We start from the raw sequence: 21,770 nt of genomic DNA, 5'->3' as shown, positions 1-21,770 counted from the left end.
CTTTAACTAGGGTTTAAAGGTACCTTCACGGCTCAAGTGATTTTGTATATTAGACTCCATTTCGTCTGATTACCTGGATATGACTCAAAGCCCAACTTGCCTGCACGTAATTTGTTGTAATGGAAAATGAAATGACGTGTGAAGAGAATCGTAAATGTAAGGATTGCTGGTTGTTCATCAATGTCCTGTGCGTAGTGAAGTGAGAAAGTTCCCATACACAGGTTAAAGGGGATATTTCACAAGAAAGGCTTGGCGTGAACGCTACGTTAAACCGGTGGTCGCGGGTACAGAATTGACTGCGGCACTGCTTGAGCGGCGCTAAATGTCGATTTTATTTGGTGTCAGATAGTATGTACTCGATTGTTGTGTAGAGTTATTTACGTGAGCACGCGTGTGACTTTATTGTCGTTTGATTCTCTGGTAGTTAAGTTGTCAATAAAGATTGGATATTGTCATATTGTCGTATATGCCACAAGTGTAAGTACAGTCTAGCAAATAAGCAAATCATATGGTTACATCACCGATGTCCTCGTTCAAGGATGGTTACAAGAATTTGCTATTTATAAATCTTGTTTGAACAAAAACTGGTAGAGAGTTTTGCAGAAAATAAATTAATAGAAAAATCACATTAAAAAGGGGGCCTGCAAAAGCTACTTTATGATTTAGTAGAAAAATACCTGACATTGACTTTTGGCATTGCCAATTATTAGATTTATCATGTTATGCAGTTGACTGCGTGTATGCAGTTTTCCTATCTATGTGCGGGATGCGACAAATTCTCAACGACTTATAGATAGCAGTCAACATAACATAAGATATCTAATAATTGACAATGCCAAAAGTCAGTGTCATGGATTTTCTACTAAATCACAAAGTAATTTTTGCAGCCCCCTTTTTAATGTGATTTTTCTATTAATTTATTTTCTGCAAAACTCTCTACCAGTTTTTGTTAGAACAAGATTCGGTGATTTTAAAGAGACAAAATCACACGTCTTTGTGTATGCATATGTAAATATTACTAACAAACTAAATTCACTTGCTTTGTTCTTTGCACACACAAAACTTCAGTTGCCAATGTTCCCGTGTTGTCCTATCCTTTATCTTTCCCACGTTTTATCTGTACCGGCCACCTGTAACTAAGATATGGGCAACTGCAATGAATTCTACATCTATTGGGCTCAAAAGTACGAAAGAAGAAGAAAAGGGTCGAGGCTAAATGATCGAGGACAAGGTATACTGTAAAATGGGAAATATTCGCGGTGGTTTTATGGTCGCTGTTGTCGTGAATTGGAACATAAAACCAGCGGGAACATTTCTGTTCTGTCTTATGCCCACCCTTTCCCTTGCTTTAACTGTGAACTACGAACCCAGAACCACCGTGAACACCCCATATTTTTTCCCGACCGCGAAATTAAATCCCCGCGAACATTGCCTTTTTACCAGTATCTGGGGTCCTTATTGATGTCATTGATCGTACTCCCCTTCATTTTAATGGTACAATCCATTCCCAGAAAGCACTTCGGTGGCGCAATGAATGAAGACCCGGAAGTGCAGGAAGTTTCCGAGAAGGCAGGAAGAAAGGCGAACGACTTACAGGTAAAGGTGGGACTGAGCTGTGAGTCGTGATTTCTGAAGATCTACAGCACAGGTAACAGGTGGGTAAAGAGTTTGATATATTCTATACGCTGCTTATAGTCTACTATCAACATTATGAATCAACGTGGTAACGGTTGCCAGCACAATTTGCATAACTAAACTTAGTTTTGCTCCGTTGTGTTTTATAATATGATGGCTAGATTTGACCAGTGCAGTCATAATTATTAAAAACATTGCAGAAAACATTTTGATGTTCTAATGTTACATGTTCTATCAGGCTGCCGGTAGACTAGATACCAAATTAATGATACCCTTGTATGAGCAAGGACATTATATATAATGTCCTTGGTCTCAGCAAGGAGGTCTCAGTGATAACGTTTATATCTTCCATGTTTGCTTGGACAGTAAGTTTTCGAGACTTGGTTGCCAGGTATTTAAGTCATCATGTCCGTACAATTAACCTCTCGGAATTAAGGCGTTGTTTACTTAATCACCTTACACCTAATAAATTAACAGAAATTACTAAACAGTAGTAAATGACCACTTTTATAAGATAACATTTGCAAAACAATTTGTGTGTGAGCTGATGCTGGATGAAAGATAGCATAGGGGATTAGGGGGTCAAATAAAAGTATAGGGGCCCAAATCTGGACATACTAGTAGGGGTAAAATGCTATGCTCAAAGGTGCTGTTAAGGACACTGCAACCACTGATCTTTATCAATGTATGGGGTGTTTTTTTTACTGTACGTCAGCCTTTTGTGGATGCTTGCGGCAATCAGCAAAAGTTTTCATTGTTCAGACTCAAAGCTAGCAGCCCTGTATGCATAAAAACTCAGACTGCACAGCACTGTGAAACCTCAAAAACATTCTTAAGAACATTAAGTGGGTGCCCTGTTGGTCCAGTAACTACATGAGCACCTTAAGGTTGATTCAAGTAACAATTAGCCCAACACTTAAGATCTGAAACTAGGTCTTCTCAAGAAGAACATCTCTTGAAAATTGTCGGTCTGTTACATCCCTCAGTAGTTCAGTCACTCCTTGGGTTCCCAGTGTGTAACTCCTTGGCGGGCTGACTCAAGCAACACAAGGAGTTCGATAGAAAGTATCACAGCAGCGTGGTTCACTTGTGAAAACAAGAATGATTGTTGACAGAGAAAAAGTTTTAACTGTTCCAGCTTTGCATTGCTAAGCTTTAGTCATTGCTGACATTAAATTCAAGTCATCCAACAGTGCTAAAACCCACCCCATTCCACTGATACTGTAAATCATTAAATATTCGCAGGGGTTTTATGTTCATGGCTTTTGCAGTGACCAAACTGCAAACTCGTCATACATATGATAGAACATACGTTCTGTCTTGCATTGCATTTCTATATAATTTTTAGGTTTTTTTCAACAGGAACATAAAACAAGATGCAAATGCCTGCTTTCCCCTCCTACCACATAATTAAGTGCATATCACAATGGCTGTTATTTAGAATGTCAATACATGTTTGAGCTAACGTGGTACCGGAACGGTTTCCATGGGGATTCCAACTTTTCCGAGTACTCAAGGAAGTCCTTGATCTAAATATAATCTCCCTGTTTACTTAGCTTAGTAAGTGGTTCAGGTACAGCCATGACTTGCAAAATGACTGACTGTCTCATTTCAGACTTTGTATTCTATTTGTTTCCTATATTGAAACTTTTTAGCAAATGAAATTTTTTTCTTTTTTTCTTTCATGCATATGTTGGATTGAATTTTTTTCCAAATTCCTGTTATATTCTAATAACATCTGGCTAAAGTCCACTGTGGAATGACTTGCTCATCTCATGGCCCAGGAAGGCTTTGACTTGACTTGACCTGAACTTGAAGTTAAACATTGGTATGTAAAATGTTTGAATGTCAAGTTCAAAGCGTCGTACTGCCAGGCAACGATGGACAAAAATATCTCAAGGACCTATCCTCCTTGTAACCTTATGAGCAAATCCTACCCTAGCCAGACCACGTTGTATTGTCTACTGGCATGTATTAGATAACAGTGTTGACGTGTAACAGGATGTTCAAATATTGATGTGCGCATGCCCTTTTAATTCCACATAGTTTGTAGTCAGTTCTTTCTAGTTCAACATAGCATGTTATATAATTACATTATGCAGAAAACGTAATTGGTGCTTGTGTATCAATGTAATTGCTTCTGCCTTCCTGAATTTAACCTACAGTATTGTTGTGACCTCCCATCCAGGCCCCCGTAACTATCTCTGACTGTTCTCCCAAGATAAAAAAAAGATGGCCACCAAACAGGAGAGATCCAAGTCAGCCTCCCAAGACGTGGAAGAAGGGGGTGACAAGAGTGACTCCAGAGTTCTCCTGGCTGTGTTTGTGCTCCTGTTGGTGGATCTCTTGGCCTTTACTGTCATTCTGCCCCTCATGCCTTCTCTCCTGGACTACTATGGACAAGTTGATCAGGTACATATTAACTATGTCTCAGATAACTGAACAGCTTGGCAAAGGGCTGGCAACCCCTCTGAGGCCTCTCTTTATACTTGCCAAATCTTGTTACAGAAAGAACAAAGAGACTTGCTGGCCTATATCATAGTTCATACTGTAGTGTGTGCCACTAGATAACTACCATTAACATACATGTAAATCCACCACTTTGAAAAACAATGGGTTTGATAGATCTCTAGTACAGCACCTCCCAGGTATGCACAGTTTAGATATACAGGAGTGCATTATACTGAGGAACGTTGGGTTGGAGATGTGTTTGGACGTATCTTTTCAGGGTGGTGGAATTATCTACCCTAGTGGAATTATGTCAGTAGATGTTACTTGAGATTTGAGGACAAGAGCACTTCTCTATTTTAACAGATTTTGTTGTAGTAATGACAAGCATTTTGGGAGAACTATGTATATTACTTGACTTTTACTATTCTTACCCAAGTTTTAACAAAACTAGAGGGAATTAGGACACCTGTTTGAGTATCATTGTCCTCCATTGACAAAGATTTGTTGAAATAAGCTGATGATGGTTTAGTAAGAAAATGGTGGATGTGATGACTCAGGGTAAACAACTATTTGTTGTTTAGTGTTTAGTGTTGTTGGACCTTCTCCCTTACCCAGGGTGGCTTGTACGGAGCTATACAGGAATATGTGGACTGGTTTGCTGTCACTTTGGGTATTCCACAGACCAGGAGGTTCAATGCTGTGCTGTTTGGTGGTGAGATTTATCATTACAACAGTGTTACAATCATATGTACTGGACCTTGCAGACATGCTTGTATTATGATTAATGCAAGCAACTTATAAAAGCTCTAAGGTTATTTCAATTAATAGCAGCATTGTAATTTGTGGAGCATATAGTACATATATACATAATATAGGTGCAACTGTGTGTCTTCCGCGTAGAATGAAGAATGGTGTAGTATGTTATCTATGAGGGATAGATTATCCAAGTCGTCTTCTGTTTGTTTTTTTACTGTTTGATGAGGCAAATTAAGTTCCACAACATTGTGGTTCAATGTTGCACTATATTTCACATTCATACTGATGGTGGGACATCATTTATGTCATAATTTGAACACATCTAAAAAAAAACACGATGTATTGCCCCTCAATCTTTCCTGCTGCTCCATACAACACAACTTTCATGCCAAAAGGCCACCTCAGCAGGAAAAAGGTTAACATTACTCGAAAGACTGCTTCATCAGGGGAAAGGTTAATGACATGGCCTGTGTTTTGTCCTGCAGGAATCCTGGGTTCCCTGTTCTCCCTGCTCCAGTTCTTGTCGTCGCCCCTGATTGGTGCCCTGTCAGATGTGTACGGACGCAAGCCCCTCATGCTCTTATCTGCTGTAAGACCTATATCACATTCTAACATACATATCTACAGCGTACATAGTGCAGGGCAAAGTGCCATGTTTGCTTTTGTGTCTTCACAAACTTTAAAATTTTTATGGTGACAAATACTTCATGATCATGAATTCTTGTGCCGAATTTCAGTTTGCACCTTATTGTGAGACATTTGCACTTAATTTGCGTCTTTATCCAATGTTATCAAAAACGACTATATTGTGTTAATGTCTGATTGTAGTGTTTTACATCACAAATTCAATTGGGACTTCTTTACAATAGCCTAGCTTGTGATCATCATGAAAATAAAATTCATGGTTTTTGAAATAATTTTCCAAGGGTAGGACTTACTAGTCGTGGGTTTACCTTGACAAAGACAGTCCTGTAACATTTGTATGGAAAAAAAAAGCATGCTGACCTTTCTTTTTAATCACATTTCTTTCAGTAGATAATCAATATGTTCTCAATGGTATAGATCATTAGATGTGACTAAATGGTATAGAGGAGAAAAGGTGTTATTTTATGTTCGCTAACATCTGTATTCCCACCTCCTGTAGGTTGGTATAGCCTGCTCCTACGGTGTGTGGACTGTGTCGTATACCTTTGGTGTGTTTGTCCTGGCCAGGGTTCTGGGCGGTATCAGCAAGGGGAACGTCAGTCTGGCTACAGCCGTGGTGGCTGACCTCAAGTCTGCCAAGTCAAAAGGACATGGAATGGTAACACAACTTCTCAACAAAATTTCCCTTACTATATTTAGACTGAAATTGGTCATTGAATTCTTATTATTTGTTCTTCTGTGACATTTGTGTAGCATTTTGCCTCATGAACTGCTTTTATTGCTTTTGACACACTATATTTCATCCTTAGCTAGTTTGTACCGAATACAAAATGTAGAAGTGACCCTGCCTCTGGACCAAGTAATCAGGAGTTTGTTAATCACGATTCACTGTGGGCTATAGTCGTTAGGACGGAACATTAAACCATGGTCCACTGTTCATTGTACTTGAACCTGTATATACTGTACATGTCATCTGTCTTCTCTGTCACGGGCAGTGAAAGATTAGCTCTTCAGCGAGCTAAACTGGTTCGAGATCACTTCAACATTCTTTTTTTTAAGACATGAATTGCTAGTAAGGAAAAGAATACTATGTTCATTTGCCTTTGTTGGAATTTGTTGACTCTTATTCCCCCTGTGCCTAGGCTGTGATCGGTATTGCCTTTTCCTTGGGATTCCTGATTGGTCCGTCCATCGGCGCTTGGTTTTCCCGGATGTCGGATGAGGGACACTTCTTCTCTACACCCGCTCTATTTGCCCTGGCTCTCTCCCTGTGTAACATCATGTTTATTGCCTTCTTCCTGCCAGAGACACTACCAGAAGGAAGAAGAGTAAGTACTTAATTCTACAATCTGAGCTGCGATGAATTTGTACAGTACAATAGTTTTCACATTATCAATTTCTTCGCATCACTGAAAAAATATATGCATATTCTATATTCTAACGTTGCTTTGCTACACACACAAGCTCAGACACTAACTGTTAGATGCATGATTCTAGCTTTTGATCTGCTGATACAGTCATACTAGAAAAGGAATATGGATTGAATGCTTTTGATGTTGCAATTATAAGGACATATCATTTTCAATAGATTGAAATGTGCATTGTGCACATATTGAAGCTGCCAGGTACAGACTGGATCTTGTGAATTCTCTATTTCAGGCCAAGTCTATCGGTAATGGACTGAGTGAGGCATCCTTCCTGGTCAACCCTTCTTCTCTCTTCAGTTTCTCTGCTGTCAAAAATCTGACAAAGATAGGTAAGAAAACCAGACAAGTGCACTATACACTATCTTACTACAGTCAAGTAATATATAATATGTATTTATGTAGAAGAACTCCACTTTTGCAAGTTTTGGCTCTTGTCTACATATAGTCTTCTTGTTTTTGAAAAGCAACCAGTCTCCATTTTGGGTCTCGTATAATCTGCTCTGCTTCCACGTACAGCAGCGCCTCCTATCAACTTATCTCTAAACTGCTGATAAAGGAAAAACATAAAATTCTTTCAGTAAATCATCCTGTCAATTTACAAACTCAGTCTGATAAATTTTCAATGTATGATATGTTTTCCATGTTTTCTAGGATTTCTGTAGTTGGGAGACCATAATATAGTATGACAAACTTTTTAAGAACAGGTGTATTTTAAAGGTCAAGTTGAGGAAAAAGGCCACTGTATAATGTTTGCACACTAGTGTACCTAGAAGTAATGAGCAAAATAAACAGCACATGACTTTCCATAGTAATTTACCATAACATATATTCTAGATTCCTGTCATGCAATCTTAAAAGTCTAAAGAACCATTTCTAAACATTTCACATTGACCACCCAAGGAACGGACTAAACCACTTTTGAACACTATTGTACCAAGTATGCAGATCAGATACTTGTAATCGCTGTATTTCCCCGGAATATTTGCCGGAGGCGGCTTGTTTGTTTCGCCACATCCGACGTAGATTCCCTGACAGATGGGCGATTCATATTTCACACTTTTTACATCTCGTGAAAGGAGTGATAAAATCAAGTCTTAAGCGTAATCACCTGTATTTCCTTAAGGACTAGTCTTGTATCCCTCCTTTCTCCAACAATGGAAACATTTCCCTTTATCTCCAACAGTTAAGTAACAAAAGGAGTTTCTCTGTTTGACACAGCAATCCTGGCTTTTTTGCTTGTTATTCCACGAGACTGAAATCATTGTTATTGGAACATTCTCAAGAAATGGGGGCTTAGAGGCATCATTTGTGTCCTGTTGTTCTTGTTTTCCTGTTAACAACAACAAAGACAGTTAAAGTACTGTATGTGCATATATACAGTTTTTCAGTTAAAACTGTGCACATGGAATCCAAGTCATGACTGCCACAGCTCTCAAAATAATTTCAACAAGGAGAATCTTACACAGTATTATTTAGCACTTCAACCACTTGTATGTTTCACTCTACAAAAATTGGAATAGTCATAACAAAATGCTCTAAAAAAAATGGTATAAGATTACATTTGTGATATACATTGTAAATGTGTCGGTAGAAAAATGTTATGAATTCCTCAAAAGAACGAAGTAGTCAAGAATTCGAAGCTTTACATAGAAGTCAGAGAAAGATTTAATTAATGCGATGTTCATCTATTGAAAGAATGTGTGCATAAATTGTGCTTGTTGATTGGAGTGGAAAACCTGGTTACCATACCACCCAAATGGTGGAAGCTTTAGTAAGCATATCACTTCCACCTCACAACTTGTGTGATATGTCCATTAAGACGGGGATTAACCTTATCTGTTAGAACTTAGAACAGGTTGTGCATACATGTAGTTACATTGTACCAGGAACTATTGGTCAGCCCCCAGTCACATTTGTTGTACAACAACTTTACAACTTAAGGGCATTCTTTGGACAGTTGTATGTAAATGTATCGTACAAGATCAGCTGTCCCTTGTGACGGAGAAGGTTACCATAATTTGTCATAGCCTCGCTGAATATAATTCACAAAAAAACTGTGCGACAAATGTGACCACACCTTTAGATAGATAAACATTTTGTCCCAAAGTGGTTTATTTTTCATACAGGAGTCCAACCAAATGTCCAATCCAGACAGTTATCCAATCCTTTGGTTTCTCAAACAATTGTCTCCTTTTAAATTTGCAGAAAAAATTGATATCAAATTAGGAGGGCATACTACTGTATTGCATAGAGTTTTCAGCACATGTATTCTTGGTACCTAGATGTACATGTAATGCTTGAGCCTGAATCTGTTTTGCTTTCAATTCTTTCAGTAATGTGTTGTCATCTGTTGAAGCAGTGCCCCCAAAACATCATCAGATTCTGAGGTTTTGTCTAGCGAACATTGGTCGGTTTATGTAGGGATTACCATTGGAAGCATGGCAACTATGGACAGATTTTACCTTAAGTGTTTGAGACAATGGGTGAGGTTGAGGGATTAGAACCCAGCTAAACATGGTTCAATTAGTGCCCCTTGGATAAGCATCTAAAAGGGCAAAGTGGCAGATAATGATTAGTGATTCTGATGTTCTAAATACCGACCACAATGGCCTCATCAGCAGTGGTGTATATGTTAGATTGTGTTTGAGAGATAAGCGTCAACAACAGGGCTGAGTAAACGCCTGGGAATTTTCAGAACATTCCAGTTTGGGGTGTAACTTTATGTCTACTTTAGGTGATGATTGGATTTTTTTTCAAAGGTAAGAAAGAGGACACTCCAACCCCATGGGTGACTCATAAAATTACAAGTCACGTTTTGGTCTTTATTTTTTATAGTCTTCCATTAAAATAAGATCTTCAAAGGGTATTGTCATCTTCAACAATTATTAAGGAGAGCCTTGTACATGCATGCACATGAAGCTTGAAATATAGAGAAATGGGTATTATATCAATAAGTTAACTTATACATGAGATGGGATTGGAAGCCATGATTTAAGAACCACTTAAAACACTTTGATGATGCATGACTCCATAATAGGGGAGGGGCAAAACCATGTGTAACTTTCTCCCAAGATAAATAGGGAACATATCTTCAAACACTTGACATTGTTTTAAAGAAGTGAACTTGAACTTGTAACACAGAACTGGAGAGCCTACAGTCCCTTGGAGCCACATACTTTGTGTACCTGTTCCTGTTCTCTGGGCTGGAGTACACGCTGACGTTCCTCACCCATAACAAGTTCCAGTACACTAGGTAGGTCAGCAAGCCAGGAGATATATTGCTGTAACAGTTGTGATTGGAAGTTCAAAAAGAAAATTCTTGATACAGTGACATTCAATATCAATGTCATGTGCATGTTATGTATGAGCATTGTGACTGATATTGACAAATATTATGTTAAGTTTTTTTCATACAGTTTTTCATAGATATCCTTAGTGATGACAGTATGTTCGTAAATGGTCAATGACAAGGTTGTACTTTGGATAAAGCCAGATATTGAACACTTGAGTTATTCAGAACATATGCTAAATGATAGACTATACTTTGTATGCATTATTCATATCTCCATTGCAAAACAGTTTAGCTAAACATGTGCAAGTCTTTTAGATGACTTTGGGAATATTGGTTATTTTAACTAAGATTTAGTTACTATCTTCCCAGCATGCAGCAGGGCAGAATGTTCCTGTACATGGGACTGATCATGCTGGTGACACAGGGGGGGTACTCCAGGAGGATCTCACCTGGGACAGAGAAGAAAATAGCCAGCAGGGTAAAACTCTCCTTCATCATACTACTAGTGCACCTAGTTTATTTATCTATTTGTTTGTTTGTTTGTTTGTTTGTTCGTTTGTTCGAGAAATCAATAAGCGAGCAGGGTAAAACTTTCCTTCATCATAGTACTAGTGCACCTAGTTTGTTGGTTTGTTCATTGGTTCTTTCGGTCAGACCCTTGTAGTGCCTAGTGTCACATACATATGTATAGGGCAGGGGTAGCAAGTTAACTTGCTGTTTCAGTAGTCACTAGTAGGGTATATTTTTACAGGGAGGGGTCGCTAACCCTTCCCTGTAACATGCTCGAGGCACCTCCTCAAACACTGGACCCCCATTTTAAGTCCCTTCTAAAAGATGGGTGCAACCCTAACTACCTGTATTTCACTTAACCGTTCCTCGCAGTATTTTGAGCTTACAAACTACTTCTGCTTTTGATACATTGAAGTACACAATGTACCCACGGTAGAGAGGGGGTTAAAAAAAGCTTCAGCACAGATAGATTATGGCAAACAGGTCCTGACCAATGATTCTTTTCCAATTCAGGGTATGGCCATCTTGGTACCATCCTTCCTTCTGATTGGTGCAGCTGAGTCAACCCTCCTGTTCTACATTGGACTTGGCCTTTTCTCATTTGGTAAGTATCTAATTTCATCACACATATACAAACAAATGGATTCGAATGCTGTGCGTGTGTGCTTTGGATGCATAGAAAAAACTGACTAGGGGCAAATGATGAAATTTGAAAACAATACAAAATGAACTGGAGAGTTTCTCATTGTGCATACTTCATTGACCCTAGATTAATATCCTTGCAGGCAAACCCTTTAAAAGTGCAATTTTTTAATCCATCTTTTAATAGCAACAAAATTGCCACAAACACAAAAGTTAAGCACATTTTGTAGTTGACACAGTACTTAGTTAACTGGCTTTCTTACTACATGACTGGAGACCATGTCTTGTGGCAAATTATGTACATTGATCACTTTTAGCTCACAATGCATTGTAACTTACAGCACATTTGCATTGTTTCCCTTCCAGCCTCTGCAACTGTTGTCCCCTGTCTGACAGCTATGACATCCTCTTATGGTATGATTTGCATTTTCTTAGTACAGTTTACTAAAAGAGTCTGTTAAAAACATGGTCATGATTGAGATACTTTTCACCACTTTGAGTGCTTTTGTTATCAAGAAATAATTGATGTTATGCGGAAGCTTTAATTATATTATCTTGGCTTTCCACAGGTGGTACTGACCAAAAGGGAACTGTCATGGGGATTTTACGTTCGCTGGGGGCTCTAGCACGAGCCCTTGGGCCGGTGGCTGCATCTACAGGTAATGGGAACTATCATGACAGAAAGAGACCAAGTATATATCAGTTACCGTTGGATGATCGTAAAAAGTTGATAGTATATGCATGATAGTCATATCATAAAAGTCTTCATGCAGCCTACATCCATATATAATAAGTTCAGGGTGCAAAATACTTTTTTGAGCCAGGTTGCCCATGTTGCAACCTAGGGCAAATGCTAGGTTGCACATCCAAATTTCAGGTTGCTCCAGCAACATTCACCGATTTCATCAAATTAAGCTCGTATGTAGCGTATAATACTACTAATATTTCAAAGTATAAATTAGATAGTATTGTGTTCCCATTGACCTAACAACATATTGTTTAGACGAGGGCAGTGTTTTTTCATCTTTTTCAGCTCAAATTCCACGATCTATGAAGGGTTTTGGATGGTTTAAAACAAAAAAGTGTTGATTTCTTTATTTCAATCGAAGATTTACCGAATTTTATGAGAGTGACACTGTGTTTTTGTGAGCTTCCAGGGCTCTGATTGAGATCTTTGGCTCAAAATATAAGGTTGCACACTGCGCTACCTGGGTTTGGAATTAACTTGCACCAACCGAAATCTTGTTGCACTGTGCAACGTGCAACCAGGTATTTTGCACCCTGAAGTTTTATATTTTGTATGTGTACTTTGTTGTTGCTGGTCCCAGGGCTTGAAATTTGACAACATGCAATTTGACAAGCTGGAAGAGGAAGAATACAGGCTTGGTATTAGAAATAATTACAAGTCACATAGTGCAGAAAACTGAAATATCCACTGGCTATGTCGCGACTTTTCTCGACAAAAAACCTAAATAAAGTCCGCACCCCGACTTTGGCCTTGACATGAAGCGCCATATTGAAAGTTGAAAAGTTAAAAAAGTGCGTCCTTTATAAGAAGAAATACAGTATTAGAAAAAATTGCAAGTCATATAGTGCAGAAAACTGAAATATCTACAATGTACATTTATCACTTATAACCAATTATTGTTGAAATAATCTATGTACATATAGTTGGAAAAAAACAGAATTGTACAACTCAATTAAAAACCCACTCTATATACATCATGTGGATTTTTCTATCTAGAGTAACAACAATAGGGGGAAAATTTACCCTTGTTTACATCAATGGTCTTACACTTGTTTACACCTGTCTCTTTATCCTTTCCACAGTGTACTGGGGACTTGGTGCTCTACCTTGCTATGCGATAGGAGGTCTACTTCTAATCATTCCTGTCATGATGTTAGCTAAGGTACAAACAGCCACAGACAAGACTGAGTAACTCACCTGCACCTGTTTGTCTTCCTGAACGTGACCAAAACTTTAGCATAGTAACACAGCAGCTGCTATAGGGTATATATTATGTTATAACTTTATTGGAAGCGGAGACAAAACATGTAGTTACTGTTACGTAGTAGTTAAGTATATATTAACAAATCTTACTGCCATTTGTGCCTTAATGGAGTTGGAGAGATTCCTGGAGATTTGTCAGGAATTGTAAAGCCCTCTTTCCACAGGACAGAGACAAAAACTACAGTACGGCCACAAGCCTCCTCCCCGAGTGCTCATGGCCATTCATTTCTGACTCGAGAGAACCATGCCCTTTCCTAGAGTCACCAATAGGAGCTCAGGATTCTTTATCACTATGGAAATCAAGCCAATAGCTCAGTCATTCTTGTCATTCTAAGTGTAATTTTATCAGGCTAGTATGACCTACAATTTATGACTTTATGAATTGAATATGATCTATGATGTAAAAGTATGATTTAAAAGACATACTTCTTTATCAATGAAATCCATTCAACAACTAATGAGATTTTTGGTTCAATGGTTGCTGGCTCATCTGTGGAAAGAGGGTATAAGGAATGATCCTTGTGATGGTGAGCTACAGGAAATGTGCAGATTTTACCATGTACATAATTATATACATATACATGTACCTGTCAAGTCATCCTCCTCCTGGCACAGAAGAACCTTTATTCCTGCTAGTTAAGCTATGGAACAGCCTCCCGCAGGACATTGTGAACCTCAAGGACTCACAGAACTTCAAACGTAAAGTTAACGCCCACCTCTTACAGGGTATGCAATAGCCACTGAATGTTTGATTGAAATAGGCTATAATGGTCCAGTAGTCAGTCAAAAGCTCACAGCTGTCAGCTGTCAAATCGTACAGTTATTGCAACTTAATTACATAGTGTGAAGGAATTATGATGGGACTTAAGGACCATTGTAGTACATGTCAGTGAAGAAAAGCCAACAAGATATTCATTTTAATGTCCAGTACTTACATCAGATTATTTCTGTAACTTATTGTCTTCAGTTCTGAAGACAGGGCCACTTTTTATGAAGACTTAGAATACAGGGCCACTTTTTATGAAGACAGGTGTGATGAGTGTATCAGATATGTGCGATGTTTGAATTTTATACATTGCCTTTTCTATATGCAACATGTTTTCATAGTGTGTTGCAATAAAATCATGATAATTCTATTAGATGAATGCTCAACATGGGACTTGTCCAAAGCAGAGAAAATTGATCAGAAAGTACATGAACAATTTATATACATGTTAGTCCAGATTGTGCCAGCACAGGATGTGTATACACTGTACTAAAGCAGCAGAAGAATCATTTGCTAGAGACTTAAAAAATTATCAAGTGTGAAGTGATTGAGATTGCAAAAGAATAACCAGAAATTATGCACATTAGACTCCAATAGATATTACATAAATAATTATGTTTAACTTCATGGAAGGGATTTTTTTGCTGTTTCTTTTTCTTCCCTTTATTCTCCAAACAAGTAACGTCACAATGGTTACTGGTAAAGTAGCAGGCACTCTGTGGTGTTTGATATATAGCAAGTGGCAGGGCAGAGCTGGTCATATATGAATGTGTTTGAGTAAGAATAAGTGCTGTAGTTTGTTAGGCTAGACCATGCTAAGGTAAACATTGTGAAATGTTACATTTTCTATTGTTACTTACAAAAGTTTCTTTAGTTAGTAACATTTTAGGCTATGTGCCTCATCATATGAAATGATTAATGAGTAGAAAATTCATACAAGCCTCACCCATGGCTTATTTTTATATTGATTTTCACATATCATTCTTAATTAAGTATAATTGCAAAGAATAAAGCTGACTACAAACTGTATCAAGCAGACCTTTACCCATAAGTGTCTTTCCATTTTAACAATATTTTGTTGGTTCTAAATAACTTGTATGTTTCAATACCTGTAGCGTAGTGATTTAAAATTACACTTGTTTGTGATTTTGTCTGTGTTTAGTGTGAGTAGACTATTTGGCTTTCTTTCATGTCATTCAGATGTCTCAAATGTTGTCAGATACAATAGTCTCAAATGATGTCAGATACACACATAAACATAGTGTAGAGTCGATTCCACATTACCGAGAGGGTGTTAGTTGCCTTTTGTTCTAACATTTGCAAAACCTTTGTAACAATCTAAGCAAGGAGGTTTGATCTAAGGGAGATAAGTAACTGTTTAGAACAATTTCCAACATTTATTTGATGTTCTAAATAGTTTCTTCTGTGTTCCAACATGTTAGACAAATTTCTAACATTGCACATGTTATTTGTATTATTTTCGAAACTGTAGAAAAATAGGTTGATCATTTGTTCCTACATGTTCCAACATTACAACAACATGGTATAACTGGATCAGTGGGATGGGAACAGGGCAATTCACACATCCCTTCAAAGTATAGGCGATTAGGCCTGGGTGCCATGCATAGACACCTCAAAACAATAGTCCAGACGTGAAATCTAAAAATATACAGAGGCAAACAATAGAGTGCGATTAGCACCTACTTTTATGGGGGCAATAACCCAAATCTGCCATTTGAATTGTTCCAACATGTTCGAACAGTGAAACAATCACATAGATGTTCGAAAATTGTTCTAAATAAAGAGATATTTGTGCAATTACTTTCCAAATAGTTCCAACATGTTCAAACTTTCATTCTTGATTGTTTGAACAATTTAGAACTATTTTGACTGGAATAGTCTTTTATCTAAAATCGTTTGAACTCACTTGCAATATTACCTGAAAACCCTCTCGGTGACATGGAATTGACTCTATAAAAGCCTAGAGTCATTCCGGAAATTGAAGGAAAGTCAAGAGGAAAAAATTGTTTTCAAGAGACCTAGCCATGCTGGTATTGTTAAGTTGCAGCCTTTGTAGTTATCCTTCCATCCTCCTCTCATTTTTGGATAAGCCCACATAATCAGTTGTCTTACATGACATCACAGGGAGAGCGGACAAAAAACGGGGCATATGATAAAACGGTCATAATCTTCCCCACCAACCTCTGCTTGGAGAGTAGCAACTTATGACATATCTACTATAAGAGCTCATATAAAAGATGATAAAGTCACCAACATACATGTATACATAAATCTCCAACAAAGAACAAGACAAAGGCACTTCACGTTTTATTTCTTACAAAACTAAAACTGTTTCATATGATCTACGGATCCAACAAGTTGTGAACATAAGTTACAGGCCTAAAATACCGGGTAAATTGTAACTGAAAGTATATTCTCTGGATTGTGGATTATCATCTTGGAAAGAGGTGTACAGATGGCCTTTAGCTATAGTATAACATCTTGATTAACATTTTGGCAAACATTACAGTCAATAGACCAAACAAAGGGAAAGGGGGAGCCACATGACACCAGTCACATTGCACAAGTTGCTCTGTTACTTCTGCTTCATTATCTATGCACAACTTTCTAGGCCCCTGTCTTAAGTGTGGTTGAAGCTTGCTTGTTTTGGAGATGAGGATTACAAAATTACAAAAGATTTCTATTTAACAATCTAACAACAAGACAATGCCTCAATAATCACAGATATTCTCATTGACGTCATCTAATTACAGGATGCAGCAACAAGAACTGTCACTGCTTTGAACCATACTTTTTTAATAACAACATAACATTGCATTTCAAGAATGTTTTTTCCAAGTTTTTTTCTGTTTGTATTACACACACACATAAATATATATATATATATGTATATATTTATATATATATATAGGACTGTAAATCATGAAATATTTGCAGTGGCTTTATTTCTGCAGTGACCTCTCCACCACAAAATCATGACACTCCAAATGTGCCTTTCCATCGTATTACTACTTATAAGTTGTGGGACAGAATTGCTTCAATCGGAACTAAGAAAATTGCAAAAAAATTGCTTTCCCCTGCTACTGCAAAATCTATTCCCAGCGAAAATAAATGAATTTACAGTACAGAGGTGGAACTTTTATTTCTGATGATTACACCATGGAGTCAACTCTGTGTTACAGTCTAGTTTGACATTATAGATGGTTGCCACAGCACCCTCTACTTTCATCTTGTGGGTACTGACAATAGAGTACTGCACGGTGTCCACACCGGTGATCTGATCTCTTCTGAACTGCAGCTGCAGAAATGTACAACAGAATTTCATCAAATAGACCCATTTCCAGTTCTAGCAGCCATTTTGAAAAGTGTTCTCATGAAGAGTTGTAGATCTATTCAGTGCCATATCACTGCACACACTTACAATTGAGATACAAATGCAGTACTCACTCTATCTGCCTGGCATAACATCAGCCATGTCAAATGAACATGGTATTCAATGCATATTGGCAATGCATAGAAAACTACAAAAGGACATAATATTGGTAGAATGTATGTCTCCCAGCCCTCAGTCTATGTGTCCTTGAACTTTTTAAAATTAAAGTAAAAGATACCCACCTCCTTTTGTGACCCCACCCTCAAAGTATCCCTCTTTCTTCTCTGCCGGTCATGTATGTGTCGGAATGTGTTGGTGTGATCAGTCTCAATCCCTTCTGGTCGGAAAATCTGAAACAAAAACAGCGCTGTAAAGTAAAAGTACTGCAACTTGTGCAAGCCACACTCTTTGGCAGACATGAACCTTCTACTTCATATATAAGAGCAGTTCAATGAAAATTTCCCCTGATCCACTTCTGGTTATTGTAGGAGGCTGAAATCGCACATGTACAACAAGAGTTTAGAGACCTCATACCTTCATGATATATGCTAATGCAAATGACATACAAGTTTACATGATATATGCATGGTTATGTACGCCTTTAATTAAGTTACACATATCAAAAGTCTGAAATTACTATCATATATCACTTAGATGAATTATGGCACTTTTGCATCAATTATGCAAATTAGGCCCATATTTGCATAATTGGTATTTGTTAATGTTCCCACTGCCATAAATAAGGTGTTACATCATAACTTACATGTATTAACGTCCTACTGTGGAAGACACTGGAATTATAGAATTTCCTTATGAACTACATTGTATTCATATCAAGTCTTAATTTGAATAATTTGCATTTCATTATGTACATCTTTGTCTAAGTAAGGAGGTTAAATTCTATATACATGACATGTTTGCTTGTTTGAATTTAAACAGCTGAGACAAGCGGCCCTGATAAATGTCCTTCGATGCAAATCAAACATCCTCTGAGGAACCTTGTGTGATCAGTTAGATAAATTAAGTACAGATGCTAACTTCCCAGGCAAGCCAATGAGATAACGACTTTGATAATTTTAGTAACATTCTGAGGACCATAATTGTCCTTCCTAAACTAATAAGAAAGGATGATTTTTTTTAGATTAAAAGTCCACCTATAGCATAATTCCACATACTATATGTGTATGTGTATGTGTGTTGTGTACACATTGCAGCTTTGCCATATATCCTTACCCTGGATGCCAGACTGTTTCCAGGGGCTACACAGGCCAGCTCCTTAGCTCCAAGGCCAACATGCTTACGTAGGCCCAGAAAAAAGTCTGGGATCGAGGCTATATATCCTCAGTGCTGCTATTTTTGTGTGTGTGACTGGAAGAGTTAGCCTGAGTACCCACCTCCATAGTGACCGCTGGCTCAATGCTTTTTGCTTGCCGACCACAGAGTCTGTCCCTGCATGTATCCAAGATGGCTGGCATTCAGATATTCGTTCAGATTTTGAAGAAGCAAGCAAGCAAATGGTTAGCAAGCGATAAGCATTGAGCCAGCGGTCACTATTTCTATACAGAGGATGGTACTCAGGCTATGGAAGAGTTGCAAGGCAGAATGGGTAAGGTAGCAAAGCCTGCCCTCTTTGATTGCCTCATATATGCATCAAGGATTTTTTTCCTCCGTCCTCACCTGTAGCCCAACCTCCTCCATACGCTTGTACAGCTCATCGTCCTCTCGGCCCCACCCCCAGAACATGTTGGACAGGCCATTCACCTGGGGAGACATCAGAACTCGTCATCAGCGCTTGACACTTAAAAGGCAAATACAACCCCCAAGCAAGCAATTAGTTAGCAGCGCATCCTCTGTAAGACCTACACTAAGAAAACAAAGAAATTAGACACCCTCCTTTTGCCATGCAAAGCGCTTGACTCTTAAAAGACTGTTAAACTTAAACTACGTTAAAGGCGAATACAACTCCCAAGCAAGCAATTAGTTAGCAGCGCATCCTCTGTAAGACCTACACTAAGAAAACAAAGAAATTAGACACCCTCCTTTTGCCATGCAAAGCTACCAGGTTAATCCATAGAACCCATTGACTGTTTCGACCCCCCCTAATTTTTTGGATGCCTTGTCTATAAATTCTAGATAAAAGCATTTGGGAACTTGGTTCATTTGGTGATCATGGGAACTGTACATGTACCATATACATGTACACCTCAAGGCGGGTCATTAACCCTATAATCTCACCTGTTCAAAATGTTCTCTCTTCATGAGTAGAATTCCGCCCACAAATTTCTTGTAGTGGTACAGAGGGTGCAGCTCTGGGGAGGAGACATGGAAGGGACCGTCCTCTGGGTAGCCATACTTAAGGTCAGGGTTCATAGGTAGGAGGTCAACATCGTGCATGGCCATGTAGTCACACCCTTCATCTCTGCCCATGATGAAGCCAATGTTGATGAGCGCAGCTCTGTTGAATCTGCAAATAAGGAAAGCATCAGTGAACACTAACATAACTGTTATCAATTTTATCAAAGAGCTCTACACAAGCCTCTGCCCCCGAGGTGTTGCCAAAATGGGGAAAGACGGCAAGAAATAAAGACAAGAAGAGCATATTGTCTCACTCCTAAATGTGTCAATTGACACATACAGCAATGACATTTACTATTTTGTGTCAAACCTTTTGATTCTTCTAAACTAAAGGAGATTTTTCTAAACTAGTGTAAAAATATTACAAATCTCACCTATGAAGATCTATCTGGTTAACAACATAGATTTTGTGGCGCACTTTCTGTTCGTTGAGGAAGTTGTGAATGTGAGGAACGAACACCAGCAGTTCTTCAAAACGATCCCGAAATGGGACAACGACTGCAAGTTTGTGCGGCCCCCATTTTTTGTTGTCCCCGTCATCGATGACTTCTTCGTCTTTTTCTTCCCTCGGAACTTGCGGAGGTTTCTGGACATGCGTGTCGCGGGGTGCAACTGCATTGTTGTTGTTATTCTTGTTGTTGTTGACACTATGAGGACAGTGGCAGTTGGAAGCGGAGTAGTGCAGCCACATGCCCATGATGGTCGTCATGGTGAGGCAGATGATGAGCAGCTTCAGGTATGAGATCCTGCGCCGCATCACCATGTTGGTCAGTCGCTATAGTCTTCTCATTACCACATCCATCATCACACACAACACTGGTGGGAGACCTTGGGGAAAGTGTACAGCAGGTGTTCCTAGAAGAAGACAAACAACATATGACCAGTGTCCTTTACATTCAGTTTCAATGGTGGCAATAGTGTGTGTGTGTGTGCGTGCGTGTGTGTATGTGTGTGTGCATGCATGTGTGTGTCTGTGAGTGCATGTGTGTGTGTCTGTGTGTGTGCATGTGTGTGTATGTATACATATGTGTGTGTGTGTCCATTTACGTGTCTTTGAGTGCATGTGTGTGTTTGTGTGTGTGTGTCTGTGTCTACATGTGTGTCTGTGTGTGTGCATGTCTCTGTGTGTGTGTGTGTGTCTGTCTGTGTACAGAGAATGAGGGGGCTAGCTGTATGGACATAATTGGAGACAATTTGAAACATATTTCTGTTCAACATTTACTAAACTGTTTCGAAAGCGGAACCTTGGTCACAGTAATGCCAACGCAAACAGTCTGCTGTTCAGAACACGGCACTAGACAAAACAAAATGAGTGAAGAAAGTGTTGCCCCCCCCCCCCCTCCAGATTGATTGTAAGTATCCACTGCGTCTTCTTTAAGAATTCTCACATAGTTTCTACATTTCTAGATAGATTTATACAACAGCAATAACAAGAACAGAAACGTAGACAACATATGGAAAGTACGCAAAGTATTACAATCTTTAGGAAATACCTGCCAGCCGGTCAGCCGTGTTTGTGCCCGTGTCGACCCGGAAGTACTTGAGACAAATTTTAGGTGTCCGTCACATTTTTTGAGGTGCCTGCCGGGACTCGCCGATCGGATGTTCGCAATCACTATGGATGCACATTTCAAATGCCCATTTTGGAAATATACAGAAGAGCGAGTGATTTAAATTTTTTAGCATTGAACCGAACATTTAGATAAACTTATCATCTCCTGCTAGCCATAGCATAACATTCCATTTTAACACTAACAGCAATTCAAAACGCTGAGAAACTGTCGTAAGATGTTGTCCAGTGTCAATTACTAGATCTATTACGGACATTCATGCCCTATTGACAGAAAAAATCCTGTCGGCGGTACGTAGAAAAAGTTGCACTGTTG

The 21,770-nt window shown here is 38.7% G+C and overlaps 2 protein-coding genes across 4 annotated transcripts; one reads left to right on the top strand and one right to left on the bottom strand.

Moving 5' to 3' along the window:
* Positions 1 to 1,510: 1,510 nt before the first annotated feature.
* LOC136430473 (major facilitator superfamily domain-containing protein 10-like) lies at positions 1,511 to 15,164 on the top strand. Of its 2 annotated transcripts, none has more exons than XM_066421133.1 (13): positions 1,511 to 1,655; positions 3,857 to 4,047; positions 4,702 to 4,798; positions 5,328 to 5,431; positions 5,987 to 6,145; positions 6,630 to 6,815; positions 7,147 to 7,243; positions 10,056 to 10,167; positions 10,576 to 10,684; positions 11,230 to 11,320; positions 11,725 to 11,772; positions 11,928 to 12,017; positions 13,189 to 15,164. In XM_066421133.1, the coding sequence occupies exons 2-13, from the start codon at positions 3,868 to 3,870 to the stop codon at positions 13,296 to 13,298; spliced, it is 1,383 nt and encodes a 460-aa protein (XP_066277230.1). In that variant the 5' UTR covers positions 1,511 to 1,655; positions 3,857 to 3,867; the 3' UTR covers positions 13,299 to 15,164. The 2 variants fall into 2 exon arrangements, with proteins under 2 accessions (XP_066277230.1, XP_066277229.1); XM_066421132.1 differs by having other exon boundaries at positions 3,824 to 4,047.
* Positions 15,165 to 16,450: 1,286 nt separating this feature from the next.
* On the bottom strand, positions 16,451 to 21,465 carry LOC136430474 (beta-1,4-galactosyltransferase 7-like). Of its 2 annotated transcripts, none has more exons than XM_066421134.1 (6): positions 21,378 to 21,465; positions 20,259 to 20,739; positions 19,765 to 19,993; positions 19,207 to 19,290; positions 17,772 to 17,879; positions 16,451 to 17,454 (listed from the first exon to the last, which is right to left on the bottom strand). In XM_066421134.1, exons 2-6 carry the CDS (start codon positions 20,645 to 20,647, stop codon positions 17,296 to 17,298), a joined length of 969 nt encoding a protein of 322 aa, XP_066277231.1. In that variant the 5' UTR covers positions 20,648 to 20,739; positions 21,378 to 21,465; the 3' UTR covers positions 16,451 to 17,295. The 2 variants fall into 2 exon arrangements, with proteins under 2 accessions (XP_066277231.1, XP_066277232.1); XM_066421135.1 differs by having other exon boundaries at positions 21,362 to 21,392.
* Between the last annotated feature and the right edge of the window lie 305 nt (positions 21,466 to 21,770).

The sequence above is a fragment of the Branchiostoma lanceolatum genome, chromosome 3 (genome assembly GCF_035083965.1).
Source record: "Branchiostoma lanceolatum isolate klBraLanc5 chromosome 3, klBraLanc5.hap2, whole genome shotgun sequence".
NCBI lineage: Eukaryota > Metazoa > Chordata > Leptocardii > Amphioxiformes > Branchiostomatidae > Branchiostoma > Branchiostoma lanceolatum.
This window is presented reverse-complemented; position numbering and strand designations above follow the sequence as displayed.